The 20,598-nt window shown below is 42.2% G+C and overlaps 2 protein-coding genes across 16 annotated transcripts in view; one reads left to right on the top strand and one right to left on the bottom strand.

Moving 5' to 3' along the window:
* Nucleotides 1–8,991, top strand: part of SYNE2 (spectrin repeat containing nuclear envelope protein 2) — a 261,703-nt gene extending 252,712 nt beyond the window's left edge. For 9 of the 10 annotated variants that reach the window (XM_075129940.1, XM_075129946.1, XM_075129941.1 and 6 more), the window contains 7 exons: nucleotides 1,584–1,795; nucleotides 3,193–3,393; nucleotides 4,244–4,372; nucleotides 4,881–5,072; nucleotides 5,641–5,727; nucleotides 5,911–5,957; nucleotides 7,696–8,991. In XM_075129940.1, coding sequence (XP_074986041.1) covers nucleotides 1,584–1,795; nucleotides 3,193–3,393; nucleotides 4,244–4,372; nucleotides 4,881–5,072; nucleotides 5,641–5,727; nucleotides 5,911–5,957; nucleotides 7,696–7,921 — 1,094 coding nt within the window. In that variant the 3' untranslated portion in view covers nucleotides 7,922–8,991. The remainder of the gene's footprint in view (nucleotides 1–1,583; nucleotides 1,796–3,192; nucleotides 3,394–4,243; nucleotides 4,373–4,880; nucleotides 5,073–5,640; nucleotides 5,728–5,910; nucleotides 5,958–7,695) is intronic. The other variant, XM_075129945.1, reaches the window with a different exon arrangement.
* Nucleotides 8,992–15,108: 6,117 nt separating this feature from the next.
* The window catches only part of ESR2 (estrogen receptor 2), an 82,740-nt gene continuing 77,250 nt past the window's right edge, over nucleotides 15,109–20,598 (bottom strand). For all 6 annotated transcript variants that reach the window (XM_075129938.1, XM_048853611.2, XM_048853612.2 and 3 more), the window contains one exon: nucleotides 15,109–18,844. In XM_075129938.1, the coding sequence (XP_074986039.1) occupies nucleotides 18,655–18,844 (190 nt within the window). In that variant the 3' untranslated portion in view covers nucleotides 15,109–18,654. The remainder of the gene's footprint in view (nucleotides 18,845–20,598) is intronic.

Raw genomic sequence — 20,598 nt, 5'->3', positions numbered from 1 at the left:
TTGACTAAATCAAGATTGGTTTAACTTGTTTTCTCAGTAACTTATACTCCAATCACAAGGAAAAAATGGTATATTACAGCTCCCATTTACATAAGCTCTTGATTAACCAAGGCTTGGTAATCTTTGCTACATTTTTCAAGTTAGAGCAGATCCATACTAAGAACAGAGACAGTTGAGCAGGCTCCCTTAAGCTTACAATACCCTGTACCATAATTATAAACCTCCAGTAGAGTGAGAGTGATAAATTGAAGCTATACCAACCATTTTATGCTGTGACTGCATCAGCACACTTTGACCAGCATCAAGCCAGGTCACTCTGTGGATGGGAGATCTCCAAGGCAGGCCTATGTGCTGAGAAGTGATGTTGGTGATTGAGTGGTTGACACTCTTTTCAGTCAGCACAGAAGCAATACCCCAACATGATTTTATGTAGCACTATGCTGCTGGAAATGCCTCTTTCAGATGATACATAAAACTTGGTCACTTGTATTTACTTTCATCCCATGGTTGTTAATCCTGTTGTTTTTGCCAAATTCAGTCTGGATAATTACATTCTACCTCTCTATATTTCTTCTGTATTTCTGTCTTGATAATGTATTCCTCAATTACCGTGGAAAAAATTCCTGTGTAGTGTCAGGTAACCTGTATAGGTTGTATATCTGGTTGTAAAGCTGACCTTTTAGGATACAAGTAGTACATTATAATAATTTTATTATTATGGTATTTTTATACAAGGTGTCGCAGGGCAGATATACCTGTCGGCCCCTTGGGGCAGTATAGCCCCTCAGCCCGAGTCACTAAGGGAGGCCTGGGGTTCAGGACAGTAAGGCCTAGTAGCTGAAGTCTAAGTAGCCGCCTTCCTTCCCAGGGCAGTATGGCCCAATGGCCTAAGTCAGTAAAGCTGTCCTGGGGTTCAGGACATAGGGCCTAGTTGCCAAAGTCTAGGTAGCCGCCTTTATTCCCAAGGCTGTATGGCCCAGTTCACCTTCCTGCATGTCGGTGGTGTCCACGGTAGGTCAGATGGGGTAGGGGGCCCGGGCCTACCCTTCTCTGCCAAGTCCCGATCCAGGACCCGAGGGAACTGATACCTCGCTTCTCAGTCACCCATCACTACCATTCCTTCACTGGGGAATTGTTTCCTACCCTTCTTCCAATGCAGGGGATCCCTCGGCAATACTGCCTTGGCAGTCAGCTGGGCTTTGGTAGAGGCACCAACCTGGCTGGCATTGGCATCTGGTGACTCCAGCACTCTCCCAGCAGGAGCCTGCAGTACAATTAACGATGGTCAGCCTAGACTGAGCTGAGCTGCTTCCTCTTATACTGTGCTTCCAATTAGAGCATGCTCAGCATGGGTGAGGGGGCATGGCTTCCTCAGACCATAGCATGGGATTAACCTCCTCTGGCCCAGAGCAGGACTGATATACCCCATCACGCAAGGAAAGAGACTCTCTGGTCAGAACCTGATTGTAGAATGGGTTCTTTAGAAACACTAAACTTGATAGTTTGTAAATAATATTCTGTTCTGTTTTAAATAATATTCACATCATTGGTGTGTTAAAGCATTTCTTGGTATATCACTGTAGCTGTTATTGAGAGATGGGAGCTCATTCAAGCTCAGGACCTAAGAAATAAACTTAGAATGAAACAGAATTTGCAGCAGTGGCAACAACTGAACTCTGACCTCAGTGATATTACTGCTTGGCTGGATAAAACTGAAGAAGAGCTGGAAGAATTACAGAAAGCAAAGCCTGCAACCAATATGCATACAATGGAACAAAGAGTAAAGAAACTGAAAGTAAGTTGTCACATACTGAGAAGTGAGGTTTTAAGAATGTCATTACTATTTAAAATACTTGTTTCTCTGATCAAATAGTCTTTTCCTATAATTTGTGAATACTATATTAACAAAGTTTTTTAGGCTGTTACCATCCAACTGTATGTGAGATTTCTATCCTAATGTGTGCAGATTTGTATGCACAATGCCTGATAATTGCACAGGTTATTATGCATCTCCCAGCAAACTGGGGAGAGCAACTAGACCCAGAAACTAGACACTTTGTGTAGGTCTTCTAATGGATTATTTCAAAAGGTGGAATCACACCTCAGTTATCAGATACTGACTTCTGTTGAAGTGAACAACAAGATTTATTAATCAAATATGCAGAATAAATTCATTATCTCAGTTAATATTAGGTTAGGAAAGAGAACAATATTTAATTTGAGACACAGTAAAAAATTGGCATTCACCAGAACATGAAGTGCAGGTTGCTACACTATTTGTGATGATACTCTTAAATCTTAAAAGTTAAGCTGGGCTGAGCCGGGTCTGTACTTGGATGGGTGATATGCAAGACATTGCTAGATTCTTCCAATTTCTAGCTGCCACTCCTCCCTGTAAGGCAGTGGACCCTTGACTTCAACCTGATGTTAAGGGGTACTATGTTGCTGGAGGTGTTCTTTTTTTTTTTTTTTGGATGAGATATAATTTCGACCGGGGTGGGCAACCTATCGCATGTGTGCCAAAGGTGGCATGCGAGCTGATTTTCAGTGGCATTCTCACTGCCCGGGTCCTGGCCACCGGTCTGGGGGGCTCTGCATTTTAATTTAATTTTAAATGAAGCTTCTTAAACATTTTAAAAACCTTATTTACTTTACATACAACAATAGTTTAGTTATATATTATAGACTTATAGAAAGAGACCTTCTAAAAACATTAAAATGTTTTACTGGCACGTGAAACCTTCAATTAGAGTGAATAAATGAAGACTCGGCCCACCACTTCTGAAAGGTTGCTGACCCCTGATTTAGACTATAAACTTCTTGGGACAGGAGCCATTGCCATCACCTTTGTTCTGTCCAGGCAGTGAACAGAGTCATTTAATAACTGTAAAATCAAGGTCCTGAAAACTTGTAAATACTATCGAGCTTCTAACAGAATGTAGAATTTTTAACATCCAGGTCATTGCAAAATTCTACCTTATGTAATTACATTATTGCTCCTGCAATTGCCAGTGGGTATTCAACTTCAAGAAACTGAGACATTCTGCCTTAAAGTCTTCCCTAGAAATATCTGGAAAATGCTTTTTCAGATCTAGTAACTCCCTGAAATATTTGTGATTTCTTAGTTTGTGGAGGATTGTTATAAAAGGTATTGATAATTCACTGAGGGTTCTAATCTGCTTCTTTCTTCAGGACATGCTTAAAGCCTTTGATAACTACAAGGCTTTAGTGTTCTCCGTTAATCAGAGCAGCAAAGACTTCCAGCAAACGGATAGCACTGAATCAAAAGAGCTTCAAAACAGACTTCGACAAGTGAATTTGCGCTGGGAGAAAGTATGTCATTCAATGGACAACTGGAGAAGGGGTTTACAACAAACCCTAATGCAGTGCCAGGTAAATAAAGCAAACATTTGTCTTGTCACACTTTGAATGAGAGTTTATTTGTAATGAGCTGATTAAGTAGATTAGAGGACACAGTATGGCAGTTGCAGGAATATCAGCAGTTCCTTGGAATTTTTACTCAGATTATAGATTTCTTTGAATGTATGCCCTTTTTTATGCACAGGATAGCCACACTAGTGGTAAATAGCACTTACACTGTTTTTCATAGAATCTTAGAAATGTATGGCTGGAAGGGACTTGAGAGGTCATCTGATCTCCCCCAGCACGGTGAGGCAGAACCAAGTAAACCTAGAGTCTTAGTCAATGAGAGGGATTCCACAACCTCCTTTGGAAGCCTGTCCCTGAACTGAACTGTTCTTATAGTTAGACAGTTTTTTTCTAATGTTTAACCTAGTTCTCCCTTGCAGCAGATTAATCAGGTTACTTATCCTACCTTCAGTGGAGAACAATTGATCACCACCCTCTCTATAACAGCCCTTATCATATTTGAAGGCTTATCATGTTTAAAACAATTTGCAAGCAATCCACACAACATGCCTGAGAAGTAGCTCTACCTTATTTCCCATGTTTTATAGATGACATGGCGCAATTGAAGAAGAGATGTTAAATCACTTGCTTAAAGCCACAGAAGGAGCTGATAGAGTTGGGACCACTAGTCTGAGCTGTTACATGTAGTTTTAGCACAGGAAGACCAGTCATCTTTTTGAGTAACCCTCAACAAACCTAAGTAAAAATACTTGATCAACTGTTTCATTGCATAACAACAGAGCAAGAGTGTTTGGCTGATTTTATTACAATACTCCAGGCACACATTCTTGTAAACCTTTACTTGTTTCTTCAGGATTTCCATGAACTGAGTCAGAAACTACTCTTGGGACTAGCAAGTGCTGAAAGTCTAAGACATAATGCACAATTCACTGATCCAAATGCTGACCCCCATACAATACTGGAGTGCCAAAAAGAATTAATGGTATGTTATGGGTTGGTTATTGAATCAAGGTACGAGACTAACATGCAAGTTATTTCCACAAAAATAAAAAGTAATGTAGTTATTTCTAAAAAATGGTTGTTTGAAAGGAAACAGGTACAGTTTGGGGATACTTCATTTATACATGAATAGATTTGTGGCTTTAGGAATTGGTTGACTAATAAATCTAGCTGAAGCTAAATATGATAGAGGTACTGTTTGTGAACAGATTAAGTACTCACGAAGATCCGGATTAAGTGCACCAGTTTGTGCTGAAGTATGACCAGGTTATGAATAATCTTTCCCACAAAACCCTGCAATTATACCTAAATCCTAGTCTGCAACACCCTCTGTGAATTGTTCCTTTTGGATCATCAGTCATGCTGCATTATTCACTGGCACTGTTGTAGAAATAAAAGTAGTTCATCTTGTTATGAAATTATAACCCTCCCACAAGTTTAGAGCGATTAGTTACACTGACTGTTATATTTCAAACCATTTCCTTTTTAAGCAACTGGAGAAAGAGCTGCTGGAAGAACAGCTACAAGTAAATGCTCTACAGGAAATCTCCACCTACCTTCTAGTTAAATCAGATGCAGAAGATTATATTGAAGCTGATGAGAAAATACACGTAATTGGAAAGAAACTGAAAAGGCTTCTTGAACAGGTTTCACATGACTTAAAAACTTCACAAGGAAACATGGTGAGTCAGGGGTATGATTTTTAAACTTGGTTATTAACAAGTGCTATGATAATAAAGGATACAAGAACCAGTGCTGCAAAACCAGCCCAAAATGTAAAAAAATCAAGAGTAGAAACTCTAAAAGAAAATCAGGCTGGTTTAAAACTTGTATGTATTTAGAGCTCCTTATTGCCTTATCAAATATGAGCAATTATTGGGACAAGAAATATGACATGTGTGTGTACATAACCCCTACATGTTGTATGTCCATCAATCAATATTAGATATACCCTGCCTTATGCCTCAGTGGGAGCTTGAATTAGACCAGTTTGGCTTACTGTTTTCAAGCTAATATATCAGCACATATCTGCCGCTCATGCTTTCTGTTCCTTCCAAAGCTGTTTCTCAAAACTGCACAGGATAAAACAAGAATCCTAATCCATGGGTGCTTAGCGGTGGAACTGTTTGTTCTTCACAAGCTGGCTGCCATCCATATATACACGTGGATAATTTTTTAAAGATAGACATATACAGCATTTTACAGTTTTTATGTATACACATTTTAGGGGTGTGTGGTTTGTTTTTTTAGGACATCAGTGCATTTCTGCCAGCAGCAGATGACTTGGATTCTGGAAGTTATCATCCACTAGTAGCGAAATCCAGCCCACATGAAATGGCAAGAACTTTTTAAATTAAATGCCTGTTTTTCTAAGATTTTTGCTGTCTTTTCATCCCACCTTCCCTTGAATTGAATCTGTACTTTAGCCTCAAACGTTTTGAAACTGGCTCATTTTAGTTATGAAAAAGTTTACATTTTAATGTCCTAGAGGTGGGTAATAATAAATGTTTATCTTAACAGGTTGGTGGTGTAAGGAGAACTTCGGAAGGCAAGAGCAGCAGTGTCAGGTAGCATGTGATTTTTGGTAGAAATGTAGAGTACGTTTTAAAATAAAGAGAGTAGGCAAGCCTGATGGCTTGGTGCCAGTGTGTTGTACGCCAAATGGCAAACAAATGTGGGGAGACCCTGCTCCTAATGGGTCTGTACACATTATGGAGGCAATGTATCTGGATTCATGGCTGACTTCACTGTTTCCCCCAGATACCAACATGAGGATACAGTGGTGGTACATAGCAGTAGCACCTTCCTTTGTGTCTGCTTAGCCCAGTGGCTCTCAAACTTTTTTTTACTGGTGACCCCTTTCACATAGCAAGTCTCTGAGTGCAACCCTCCTTATAAATTAAAAACACTTTTTTAATATATTTAACACCATTATAAATGCTGGAGGCAAAGCAGGGCTTGGGGTGGAATTTGACAGCTCGCAACCCCCCCATGTAATAACCTCGTGACCTCCTGAGGAGTCCTGACCCCCAGTTTGAGAACCCCCTGCTTAGCCCCTACAAACCCTGTGTTTTACTGTAGTGTTGCACTTTTATGGGAACTTTTCTCCAGTGTGCCCTTTTGGAGGTTGGCCCCTTTACAATTGGCAGAGGCAAAGAGCTGCAGTGTTAATTTTTCTTTTCTGATTCCTGAAGCAATGGCATATTCTCACACCCCATGCACCTGCAGGGAGTACAGCTTTTGCAGGGCTGGACAAATCAGACACCACTGCAGCCAAGTGTGGGTGACGGGTTACGGGTAAATGGGTTAAAGATACATCCTGTGGTATAGGGTCAGAAAATTTCACAATGTGAGGCCTAGCCTTCTATCAGGGAGAGAGCCCATGCAGATACATTAGGCTCTTGAAAATTAAGATACTGTTTAAAAACTGCCTCCAATAACCCTATGCAAAATGCAGCCTGTTACCCAAACCTATTAACACATAGTGCTTATTCCTAAAGCAGGGGTGGGCAAACTTTTTAGCCTGAGGGCCACATCTGGATATAGAAATTGTATGGCGAGCCATGAATGCTCATGAAATTAGGGTTGGGGTGCAGGCTCTGGACTGGGACCAGAACTGAAGAGTTTAGGGGTTCGGGAGGGGGCTCTGGGCTCCAGCTGGGGATGAGGGTTTGAGGTACAGGAGGGTGCTCTGAGCTGGGCTCGAGGGGTTTGGAGGGCGGGAGGGGGTGCAGGCTCTGGGCAGCGCTTACCTCACGCAGCTCCAGAAGCAGCAGCATGTCCCCTCCCAGGCCCCCGCAGCTCCAATAGGCCACAGATCCCCACCACCGGGAGCCACCCTGGATGACTCTAAATGTAGGAGCCGGAGGGGGGACATCTTACTGCTTCCGGGAGTTGTGGCACGCGTGCATAGAGCAGCCCCCGACCCTGCTCCCAAGCAGGCGCTTGAGGGCCGGATTAAATGGGTTGGTGGGCCAGATGTGGTCCACAGGCCGTATTTTGCCCGCCCCTCTCCTAAAGGCTAAATAAATTACATTAAACTCTTTTGGGGGATTTTCCTTATGTATTAGACTTTGTTATTAGTGGTAATACGTAGTAGATGTTCTTCCCACTTTTTTTAAACTAGATTTAAGTGTGTTTCATATCTAAAGCAGTCTCTGTTCCAATAAGTGAAGGTTGCCTCCTTAAAATGGGGGAGGAGAGGGTTAAGGTAGAGGGCATGCGTGACAATGTGTGCGCAACATGCTAATTACCTTGTTTTTAACATTTCCCCCTATCAAAATATCCGATATCCTTTCTTTACAGAATGGGAGACCAGCCTGAAACCACTCAAGCAACTTCCAGCCCCCAATCCTTCTTTTATCGTGTATTAAGAGCCGCTTTACCTCTGCAGTTCCTCCTCCTTTTGCTTTTGCTTCTGGCCTGCATGATCCCATCCTCAGAGGAAGACTACAGCTGCACACAAGTGAACAACTTTGCCCGCTCTTTCTATCCCATGCTGAGATATACCAATGGACCTCCACCAACCTAGAAAGCGTCCCATGACTCTACAATATACCAAAACACGTTTTCTCATGGGTGCTTATTTTCATGCTGCTTCTATCAAACAGTGCATTCATGTACTTAAATATAGAAAGTTCCATAGTGTTTCACATTTTGACCCTCTCTGCTATGCTTTCCTGACACTAGCCACTAATGCACCTGTTTCCTGGGTCCCACAGCAAGAAATGCACACAGTACTACCACTGAAATATAAGTGAGGCATTATTTAAATGGCCTCCTTCCAATGCATAGCAGGGAAGGGAACATATTAAACCTCACAAGATCTTTTCAGAATTTCAGTGAGTAACACAGCATTGTTCGTACAGAAAATGAATTTTCTATACATTTTTTAAACTCTAAGCAACATACTTTGATGCACTAGATACAAGCATTTTATAAATACAGTCCTCATAACTTGGAAGGTCCACAGAACAGGTTGACAGACGAATAATGGGACATTAGTTACAGACACTATGGTAATGTAATATTAAACACTAATGGTCTCTGTCATGGTTTAATATGACAATAGCAATCTTAAGTGCATGCACATATCATTGGCAACAGTTTGCATCTTTGGGTACTGTAGTAAACTGAAACAGATTTAAATCTAATATTTTTGTTATATTGTACTTTTCATACAACACTTTCAGTGAAAATTATACATATTTTATGTGCAAAGTGTTCAGTGCTTAGGACTGCTGTGTTGTAGTTGGATGTGTCGTTTTTTATACTATGTTTTAAATAAGAATTGATATTGCATGGAAGTGGTTTTATATTGTGCATATTTTCTAAATGAAAATAATTATGATGTAGATTATACACTATATGTATACATATGTAAGCTGACTTTTTAATCAAAGATTTTTGGTTTAATAATCTTCTGAATAATGTACAGTATGCCAAAAGAGATTTTTATAAGTTAACTTTAAGACTTTTCACATTTAAAGTGAAGCTAAAACTTCAGGTGATGATATGAGAAAAAGTTTTATTAGAATAACGATGTTTGGTGGAGGTACAGTTCAAACATTTTTCTCATTAAAATTCTGCTGATAGTTGCAATGACTGAATCCTTTATCTACTGGACTTGATGCTTGTAAATGAACATGTAAAGCAAAATGCTTCATAGATTGAATACAGCTGAGTCAATCCAAAATGCTTTAGAAACTAAATGTGGTGCAGCAATTTGCAAAGAAGGTAACTAGTCCACTCCATAACTGGTCCACTTTTTTCCTTACAAGAAAAATCAGAAATAGGTTATTTGCCATAGCTCATTTTCTTTCCCCAACCATCTTCCCCCAACCCCCACTCACCCCTACAAGAAGAGTAAATTCAACAATTTAATGCCCTCCCTCCTTGAGACCATTGTCTTGAAATACCTTCACAACCACAAAGCAATTTCTATGACCTTCCCCATTATAGCTCACTCTTAAGGAAGGGAAGTCTACAGCAAGGGGACTCCATCCAGATGGCAAAAAGCCCTTGCTGCAGTGCTAATAATCTGCATTCTTGGCTGCGCTATGGGACACATGAACGAACAAACAACCAACCTGGGGGGTCTAACACCAGTACCTTTTTGAGGCGGGGAGGAAAAAAATATTTTAAAAGCAGTTTTACAGAAATGCACAAAATACCAAACTTTGTATCTTTCCTATCCACACCCACATTTGCCTGCTTTGGCATACTTGTAACTCTCCTGCTGCTCATGATATCCACAGCTACACTCCCCATCCCCCTTCACACAGGTTTGTGAAAACAATTTGTTTTATGTTTGCACCTTTGGAAAGAGAGAGAGTCCTTTAAAGTCTCCCTGCAGTGAATGTAAATAGATTATGGCCCAGGCCGGTACAGCAAATGTGAACTAGAGCCCCCGCTCTAGCTTGTTCCCAGGAACTACTAGCAGGGAGTGGCACCAGCATAGTGAAAGCACAGAATGAGGAGGAGAGATTCCAAGTGTAAAGAAGCAGAGTCCAAACTGACCTGCTTCTCGCCAACCAGAAGTCCTCCCTTCCTTGTCACAGAGGTCTCCTACTAGCCACGCCAAATTCTTTAGGTCGAATTTAGCAGCGTTCTCTCGATTTAACCCTGCACCCATCCACACGACGAAGCCCTTTTTTTCCAACTTAAAGGGCTCTTTAAATCGATTTCTTTACTCCACCCCCGACGAGGGGATTAGTGCTGAAATGGGCGTTGCCGGGTCGGATTTGGGGTACTGGAGACGCAATTCAACGGTATTGGCCTCCAGGAGCTATCCCAGAGTGCTCAGTTGTGACCGCTCTGGACAGCGCTCTCAACTCAGATGCACTGGCCAGGTAGACAGGAAAAGGCCCACAAACTTTTGAATCTCATTTCCTGTTTGTCCAGCGTGGCAAAATCACCTGCACAGGTCACCATGCAGAGCCCATCAGCACAGGAGACCATGCAGTCCCAGAATCGCCGAAGAGCTCCAGCATGGACCTAACGGGAGGTATGGGATCTGATCACTATATGGGGAGACGAATCCGTGCTGGCAGCACTCTGTTCGAAAAGATGAAATGCCAAAATATTTGGAAAAAATCTCCAATGGCATGAAGGACAGAGGCTACAACAGGGATCCGCAGCAGTGCCGCGTGAAAATTAAGCTCAGGCAAGCCTACCAAAAAACCAGAGAGGCAAACAGCTGCTCCTGTTCAGAGCCCCAGACATGCCACTTCTATGATGAGCTGCATGCCATTCTAGGGGTGCAGCCACCACTACCCCAACCCTCTGCTTTGACTCCATCCAAGGAGTGCGAGGCAACACAGAAGCAGGTTTTGGGGGCAAGGAAGATGAGGAGGAGGAGGTTGTAGGCAGCTCACAGCAAGGAAGCGGAGAAACCGGTTTTCCCAACAATCAGGATCTGTTTATCACCATGGAGGTGGCCCCAGTATCCCCCCAAACCCACTCAAGGCGGGCTCCCAGACCCTGAAGGCGGAGAAGGGACCTCTGGTGAGTGCACCTTTGTAGTTATTATACATGGTTTAAAAGCAAGCATGTTTAATGATTAATTTGCCCTGGCATTCGCGGCCAGCACAGCTACTGGAAAAGTCTGTTAACGTGTCTGGGGATGGAGCGGAAAACCTCCAGGGACGTCTCCATAAAGCTCTCCTGGATGTACTCCCAAAGCCTTTGCAAATGGGGAGGGCAGCCTTATTCGTTCTCCATGGTAGGACACTTTACCACGCCAGGCCAGGAGCACGTAGTCAGGAATCATTGTAACGTATGGTCCCGGTGTTTGCTGGCATTCAAACAACATCCGTTCTTTATCGCTCTGTGTTACCCTCAGGAGAGTGATATCATTCATGGTCACCTGGTTGAAATAGGGTGGTTTTAGTAAGCGGATATTCAGAGGTGCCCATTCCTGCTGGGCTGTTTGCCTGTCGCTGAACAGAAATCTTCCCTGCTGTTAGCGGGGTGGGGGGAGGGGTGAAGCCATCATCCCAAAAAATTGGGCATGGTGGGGGGGAAGGTTAATTGGTTTCTGCTGCAAGTGAACCCAGAAACCTTAGCTCCTCCTTTTAAAACTGCCAACCCATTTTAAATGGCCAACCCAACGGCTACTTTGTATAGGAAATGAGGGCGCTGCTGTTTAAAACCATTCCCACATGTTATGAAGGTTAAAGAAGCCAAAAGACTGTGGCTTACCATGGCTGCCTGCAAGCTGAATTCTGCTGCCCGGCCCTGTGGGAGTGATCTCTCATACCAAACCAGCATACTCTCAATAAAAGAGGCAAAATGCAACCTTGTAATGAAAGCACATGTGCTATGTAACATTAACAGCAAGGTTTACCATGGAAGAGTGTACCCACGTTGTTCTATAAAATGTCTTTTTAACTACCACACTCCCTGTTTTTTCCTCCACCAGCTGAATATGTTTCTCCTTCCCAGAGGCTAGTGAAGATTAAAAGGCGAAAATGCATTCGGGATGAAATGTTCTTTGACCTGAGGCTGACAGAGCACAGCAAAATATGTGGAGGCAGACAATCTCAGAGTGCAGGAAAACACAATATGAGCATGAGCAGAGGTGGCAGGCCGAAGATGGGAGGTAGCATCAGCTTGCTGAAAGAAGGCAGGAGTCAATACTCAGGCTGCTGGAGGATCAAACTCATATGCTCCAGCATATGGTTGAGCTGCAGGAAAGGCAGCAGGCCCACAGACCGCCGCTACAGCCCCTGTGTAACCAACCACCCTCCTCCCCAAGTTCCATAGCCTCCTCACCCAGATGCCCAAGAATGTGGTTGTGGGGGCCTCCGGCCACCCAGCCACTCCACCCCAGAGGATTGCCCAAGCAACAGAAGGCTGACATTCAATAAGTTTTAAAGTGCTGTGTGGCCTTATCCTTCCCTCCTCCACTACCCCACTCCATGCTTCCCTCCTCCACCACCCCTCCAGGGCTACCTTGGCAGTTACCCCCCTATTTGTGTGATGAATAAAGAATGCATGAATGTGTAGCAACAATGACTTTATTGCCTCTACAAGTGGTGATCGAAGGGGGAAGGGGAGGGTGCTTAGCTTACAGGAAAGTAGAGCGAACCCTGGGGCGGGTTTCCAGCAAGGAGAAACAAAAAACTTTCACACCCCGTAGCCTGGCCAGTCCTGAAACTGGTTTTCAAAGCTTCTCTGATGCACACCACGCCCTCCTGTACTCTTCTAACCACCCTGGTGTCTGGCTGCGCGTAATCAGCAGCCAGACGATTTGCCTCAACCTCCCACCCCGCCATAAACATCTCCCCCTTACTCTCATAGATATCATGGCGCGCACAGCAAGCAGTAATAACAATGGGAATATTGGTTTTGCTGAGGTCTAACCGAGTCAGTAAACTGCGCCAGCGTGCTTTTAAACATCCAAATGCACATTCTACCACCATTCTGCACTTGCTCAGCCTGTAGTTGAACAGCTCCTGACTACTGTCCAGGCTGCCTGTGTATGGCTTCATGAGCTATGGCATTAAGGGGTAGGCTGTGTCCCCAAGAATTTCAACATCCTCAACAGTTATTTTCTGGTCTGGAAAGTAAGTCCCTTACTGCAGCTGTTGAAACAGACCAGAGTTCCTGAAGATGCGAGCGTCATGTACCTTTCCCAACCATCCCACGTTGACGCTGGTGAAATGTCCCTTGTGATCCACCAGTGCTTATAGCACCATTGAAAAGTACCCCTTTCGGTTTATGTACTCGCTGCCTTGGTGCTCCGGTGCCAAGATAGGGATATGGGTTCCATCTATCGCCCCACCACAGTTAGGGAATCCCATTGCAGCAAAGCCATCCACCATGACCTGCACATTTCCCAGAGTCAGCAGATGGTGCAGTACGACTGCTCGCCATCATCATCTCCTGGGTGCTCGGCAGAAGACGGTGCAGTACAACTGCCGGCAGGACTGAATCGCCATGAGACGAAACTTAAAAGGGAAATGACCTGGCTGAGTCACTCCCATGTCTGCCCAGGCACTCCTGACAACCTCACTGAGGTCAGCTAAAAGAGCACGCTGGAATACGGTGATGATGGCTACCAATCATACTGCACTGTCTGCTGCCAAAAGGCAATGAGCTGCTGCTGTGTAGCAATACAGCACCACATCTGCCAGCACCCAGAAGACATACGGTGACGGTGAACTGAACAGGCTCCATGCTTGCTGTGGTATGGCGTCTGCACGGATAACCAGGAAAGAAGGAGCAAAACCATTGTCTGACAATATGTACCCAGAACCACCCACGACAATGTTTTTGCCCCATCAGGCATTGGGATTTCTACCCAGAATTCAAATGGGCAGCAGAGAGTGCAGGAACTGTGGGATAGCTACCAGTGCAACACTCTGGTAGTCGATGGTTGCCGCGGTATTGTGGACGCACTCCGCCAACTAAATGCACTTAATTGTGTGTGTCCCTACACAAATGCTCTGACTGTATAAAAACGCTTTCTACAAAACCGACTTCTATAAATTTGACCTAATTACATACTGTAGACATACCCTTAGTCCCCAAGATGAGGCATATTAGTGCAGTAAGCAGTGCCCTAAGCATTAGTGTCTTTCTGAGAATAATCAATTGGCTTTTCTGACTTTTGCATATATCTTGCATTTTTGTATTTCTTTACGTTTAATGTTTTTGCTGATCCAGGCTTGAGAGTAGTCCACATGATTCAAACCAATTTTACAGCAATACTGCATCAGTGGGTAAGAAAGAAAGGAAGAGTGATTTTATCACCTCTTTCCCCATCCCTCTCTTCCCCACATTATACTATACTTATTTCATTTTGAAACATTACTTTTATCTTGTCTAGAGCGTCTGTATTTTTAGTTCTTTACACCTTTATCAAATCCAGGCATTCTTTGTCATAAATGCCCATCTAAAGCTTTCTGCTAATTACGGATTTTAAATTGCTGACTACAATATTCAGTACGGATGCTGTTAAGCAACTTTTGTCAGAGAAAATTTGAAGAAAATGAAAGGTCTAAGGAAAATTTCATAGCCTACAATTTACCTTCATTACGTATAATTCTATCACATTGCCAAGGTGATGTGATATAGAATATACAAGGAGCTTTTACCATATCTCAAAATGTCCCAAAAAAGTAAGTTGGAAAAGAACCTTACCAAGCTATCTTTCAGACTTTTTCAAAATTATTTTTACTCACAGTTCATTACAAAAACCCTTTCATGGTTTGACAGTGAAGTCTGGCCTCTGCTTTTTCACTGCAGGGTTACTTCCTAGGGCTGGGCTGGGCTGTAGAAAGAAGAATTTTTTAAGATAAAGAATTATAAGTTTTGCAAATAGATGCGATACATGAGGAAAAGCAAAGCAAATGAGAGTCTAACAACTTCAGGAATAACTATTTTACTCCTTAGGAAATCAGCTATTTCTCATGTGGATCACACGTTACCAATGGTTTATTTCTAATAATTTTCTGTACTTTACTGGGCCTACTTTTAATAGTGATAGGAGAGAGTTTTTAGCTGCTGGGAGGTAGGCTGTATCAAGATCAGTTTAACCCAAAGAGTCACCCTTCATCCTTGCCGTCAAAAACAATATTTAAAGAGAATTTGATCCATGACATGGCATGTCAAGACAAACAAACAATAAGGGAAAAATCAAGTTTGTGATTTAAAATGATAGTCACCTCCAGCTATACAGCTACTACTACCAAAAAAAAAAAATACATTACACATTGTATGATACTTGTTTATTTCACCACAAAAACCTACAATCCAAAGAAATACACATTACTGGAAAAATACCATAAGTCTACAGAAGTAAAAAGCAGCTGAGATAAGGTAATTTTTTCCACTTGATTTGGCATTCACAAAATATTTGAAAAGACATCAAATTCTAAAAACATTTGAGTTTTAAACTTTTTCAGTGAAGGTACACATGTGAAACAGAATTTAGAATACAAAACTAAGGGAACAGTACAAATTCACAATAACTGTAGAGTGTTAACAATTCATGGAGATAACTGCTTTTCATGAAAGCAAACCACAAAAAAATATGAAAATCAATCCATTATTTAGCCAGTACCACAAAAAATTAGTATCTTGCTAATGTGTCAGTCTAAAAGCCTTGAGAAAACAAGAACTGATGGTGACCACAGCATACTAGGAATTTAGGTAATTCTTGGTAACAGAGATTGCAAAAAAAATTTTAAGGTGCGTAGATAGAAGTAAAGGCATAGAGATGAACTACAGCATCCTTTCTGAATCACTACAATTTATTATTAGCAAAACTTGATAAAAAGGAATGCGTTTTTTACATTGCCCACAAATTCACCTTTATTTACATGGCTAAAAATGTTAAATGAGTAAAAATATTTTGTCATTTCATTTTTTTTTTAGATTTGTCAGTATATCTAAGCATTAAAGATAAGTTTCTAATAGCTATTTTGTGTTACTCAAATATACATACATTAAAATTATCTAAAACATAATGGTAACTCATTTTTAATATACAACAACGCTATAATTTATTATCAGTTATCTCAGATTAATTGTGGTCTTGAGGAGGTTACCCACCTGTGCCGTAACTGACGTTCTTCGAGATGAGTGTCCCTGTGGGTGTACTGTAGGTGTCAGTGTACCCCTGCGCCGTTGTTCGGAGATTTTTACAGCAGTACCCGTATCAGCCGCGCATGTGCGGAGCCTGCCTCACATACCAGTCTTGTCTTAATAGTGCGCATGTGTGGCTGAACTCCTCAGCTCTTTCTCTATGCGCATGTGAGGCCGCCCCAGCTCCAAAGTAGAGGGGAGGAAGGTGGGAAGTGGAGCACCCACAGAGACACTCATCTCGAAGAACGTCAGTTACTGCACAGGTGAGTAACCACCTCTTCTTCTTCTTCTTTTTCTTCAAGAGGTGTCCCTGTGGGTGCTCCACTGTAGGTGACTGAAAAGCAGTATCTCTCAAGGAGGTAGGGACTTCGGATCTGGAAGGAATGCAGTAGATAGAACAGCTCTGCCCACATATATCAGTGATAGGTCCCTGTGTAAGGGCATAATGTTTTGCAAACGTATTTTCAGAAGCCCAAATGGCAGCTCTGGAAATGTCCTTAAGGGGGACATTACGTAGAAAGGCCACTGAGGCTGCCATGGATCTGGTGGAGTGAGTCCTGATAAAAGTCAGGGGAGTCACATTCTGTTATCGATAACAGAGACAAATGCAACTCGAGATCCAGTTGGAAAATCTGTGGTTAGAGTCAGATGAGCCCTTAGAGCATTCTGCAATGGGGACGAATAGCTTGTCAGAACGCCTAAAGGTTTTAGTCCTGTCCAAGTAGAAGGACAAAGCTCTGCGCATGTCTAAAGTGTGCATCATAGATACAAAGGAATTTACATGTGGTTATGGAAAAAGGTAGGGAGATGGATAGGCTCATTGAAGTGGAAAGATGAGTGCAACTTCTGCAGAATTCTGGGGAGTAAGCATAGGGGGACTTTGTGCTTAAAAAATATGGTGTATGGCGGATCTGCCATAAGGGCCTGATCCAAATCCCATAGAAATCATCAGAAAGCCTCCCCGCTGACTTAGCTGGGCATCAAATTAATCTCTAATTTAGTTTTGTCACATACCTAATATGACAATAACATACAACTAAACACTCTAGTATCTAGTCAAGTCCATTAATCTCCAGTGTTATTATCAAAGGCTAATGAATTTAATTCCAGCATGAAACAGAATATTACATAAGCAAATGACAGAAAAAATATTTTCTTATTTTCCAAATGAGGCTATGGGCCATATTATATGTCCTTTCAGACTCAATGCACCTTAGACAGCTGCAGAAATCAACAAGACAGACATTTTATGTGACTATATATTTAGTGACATGCCAATAATGAATTGCCACACAATGAAGCAGGGCACTTCATAAGTGATCCGTCCCGTCACCCATTCCCAGCTTCTGGCAAACAGAGGCTAGGGACACCGTCCCTGCCCATCCTGGCTAACAGCCACTGATGGACCTATCCTCCATGAATTTAGCCCAGAGGCATGTTTCCCTCTCTCATTTAGGGTTCTTTTAGGAGGGCTGAAAAAGCATAACTTAGGGTAGAGCTTCCCTAGCAAAGCAAGTTACATGTAACTTCCTCTTGAGAATAAGAGAGCAAAACTGAGTCATGTAAGTAAAAGCAGATCCCAGCTGATCCTCATCTCTACTTATGCTACCACTCCCTACAGTTATGTACACTGCATTTCCAGAACCCCATAAACCTGACAATACAGCTAGACACTTCTGTGCTCAAGATGGAAGTGACGGGAAGATTGTGAAATTGCCTAGGAAACCATTTAAAAAAATAGTTCAGTGGACTGTATCACATTATTTTTACTAATGCACATAATAAAAATTAATTTCTTGATCCTTCATACCTACACATTAAGTCATTATAAATATACAAAACAACAGCACATTAATCTCAGTGACAATAAATTTTAAAATTTAGTATTAAGTGAAAATGACTAAGCAGCCAACCTTTAAGCAGATGAGTACCATGCACAAAGAAACAGTTCAAACACTAAGAGTAGGCTCACAAAACAAAGAAACCTGTTTTTATGTTTATGGAGCTTGTCTTTAAAGTGGTCCCAGAACCAATTCTGAGTGGCTCAAATGAAGGCCGAGGAAGTGTTTCTGTGTTCCATCTGCATCCATTGCATAATCATATGAGGAATAAACTCATTTAAATTTTACATGTGTCTTGGCACTTTAACCACGTTAACTGAAATGTAGGCATTTCCCCAGTGATCGTCATCATATACACATAATCAAATCCCTCCCACGTGATGTAACAGCTGTCCATTTCATATGTTGATATATTGAAAGAAAACATAGTCCAGTGGTTAAAGCAAGAACTGGGAGTCAGGACACTATTCCCAGCTCTCCACTGTGGGTTCTTAAGCTAGTCACCTAGCTTCTCTCTGCCTCAGTTTACCCATTTTTTAAAAAGGGGTAATAATAATTTCCAATCTCACAGGGTATTGTGTTCATAAGTCTCAGACAGAAAGCATTAGTGTAAGTGCTAAGTATTATGTCAGAAACATGGACAAGATGTGCTTCACACAATACAGGAGGCGATATACAGCCTTATCCGAGATAAACATGCAAAGATTAGAATAGGGCCCCAAAAAGGTTGTCTAAGATTCATGAGACATATCAAGTTTTCGACAGCTCTAAATAATGTTGTTTTGCTTCACAGTTTCCTACAAACCTGATCTTCCAGGTAATTATAAAGTTACTGTGCTGCCATATTCCACGCATCATCTCTAGTATCAGTTTGTTCTGATGGGCCAAATTCAGAATCTGTGACTGCAGACTTTCTTTGGCCTCGAAGCGCGTGTGCATTCAACATTTCCAGCAACAAGTCATAGACTGGGACCACATTTTTACACTTCATGCTCAGAAGGTGCTCCATACCTTTGTTACTGTGAATAAAAACAACAAGTCAACACACTGAAGTGGTTTAAATACATTTAATCTGAGTGGGGTTTTAGGGCTGGGAGGTAATGACAAGTTCAGAAGTCAACACCACCCCTCTTTTTTATTCATAGTTTCAAAATTGCGAAGGGCTTAACCATCTTCATGCTCACAATCTCTTAACATAACAGCAAGATTATATTAACCCCAGTTAACAGGCTGCTGTGTACTGTCTCTTTAAAGGAGCACCCAAATAAAGGTTTTGTGAGGGTTACAGTGAGAGTGGCTGAGCATGGCAGAGAAACGCTTTTGTGGAGAACTCTGGGCTGGAAGGGTTGTTGAGGTCCCCCTGCAAAGAGTAACTCAGTGGTGGAAGCCAAGATGAGATCCTCATGCTCTTCTGCTGGCTGTTGACGCCAGGGCTGTGAGCCACAGCAGCATAGCATTTGAAATGCCCATAGTTGCAAGGCAATTGTTGACTGAACCCCTTCCTGGCCTGGGTGAACCCCATAGTGTCACACCATGGCAGATGAAAGGCTGAAAACGTTACCTGATTGCTTATGCACCAGGTCCACAGGATGATATCTTCCTGGCACAGAGGAGTAGATCTGGCTCCTCCCTTTTTATAACATAGCTGTGGAATTGTTAAGTCATTAATCAGATGCTCTTTGCCTGGATGTAAGGAACAAATGTAGCACAAGCTATTTGGATCACTCTGAGCTCCAATATGTTGATGTATAAGTGAGACTCTTCTTGCGACTACATGCCCCAAGCTCCACGTGTGTCCAGATGATTCTTTCCATCCCAAAATGGAAGCATCCATCACTAGAACCTTGGTATGGAGCAGTGAAGAAAAAGGAACACTCTTGCAGATTTGATATGTGTTCTTCTACCATTTAAGGAAAACAGGCTGTTTGGGGGAATCTGAACCACTATGTCTAGATGATGTTTATTGTGTGGTAAGAACCATCCTAACAAACAACAAAAGCAAATTCCAGCAAATTGAGTCACAAATGTGTACAAAGCCATATGACCTAGCAATTGTACACTTTTTTACTGGTGTCCAAGGGCTTGTCTGTAGTTGATTTATGAGGAGAAATATATTGTCAAATCTGCTTCATGGCAGATATGCCTTCATTGTGCTGGAGTCTATAACTGACTCAAAAAATGGAATTTAAAGAGGATTTGTCTTTGTTGACATTGAGCCCCAAAATAGAGAACTGCTGTAGAATGCGATGTATGCTGTTTGTGATTTGCTGAGGAAAACTTCCCTGAATCAGCCAGTTGCCCAGGTATATGTATTCTAAAATCCCCTGCCTCCTTAGGTGTGCTGCTACTGCAGCCAGGCATTTTATAAATATTCTTGGGGCTGTTGACAAGCTGAACGGCAACCATATGTACTGGCAGTATGTCCGTCTTCCCACCTATGAACCTGTGCGCTGGATGGATGGAAATATGCATCTTCCAGATACAGAATGGCACACCAGTCTAGAGTATCCAATTTAGGAATTATTGAAGCCAGGGTCACCACTCTCAGTGTGAACTGGCAAACAAAGGTGTTCAGATCTCTCAAGTCCAGAATGAGATGTCAATCTTGAGAATTAGACAGCAACAGGAACAAAAACTTCTCCCATGAATTGAAGAGGAACGTTTCAGAGAAATAGAGGAGATAAAAGGAATTGCACCTCTTCATGTAATAGTCTCTCTTGGGAGGAGTCTCTGAAAAGGAACAGGGAAGGTGATGGTGGGGTAGGAAGATCCT

This window comes from Caretta caretta, chromosome 6 (genome assembly GCF_965140235.1).
Source record: "Caretta caretta isolate rCarCar2 chromosome 6, rCarCar1.hap1, whole genome shotgun sequence".
NCBI lineage: Eukaryota > Metazoa > Chordata > Testudines > Cheloniidae > Caretta > Caretta caretta.
This window is presented reverse-complemented; position numbering and strand designations above follow the sequence as displayed.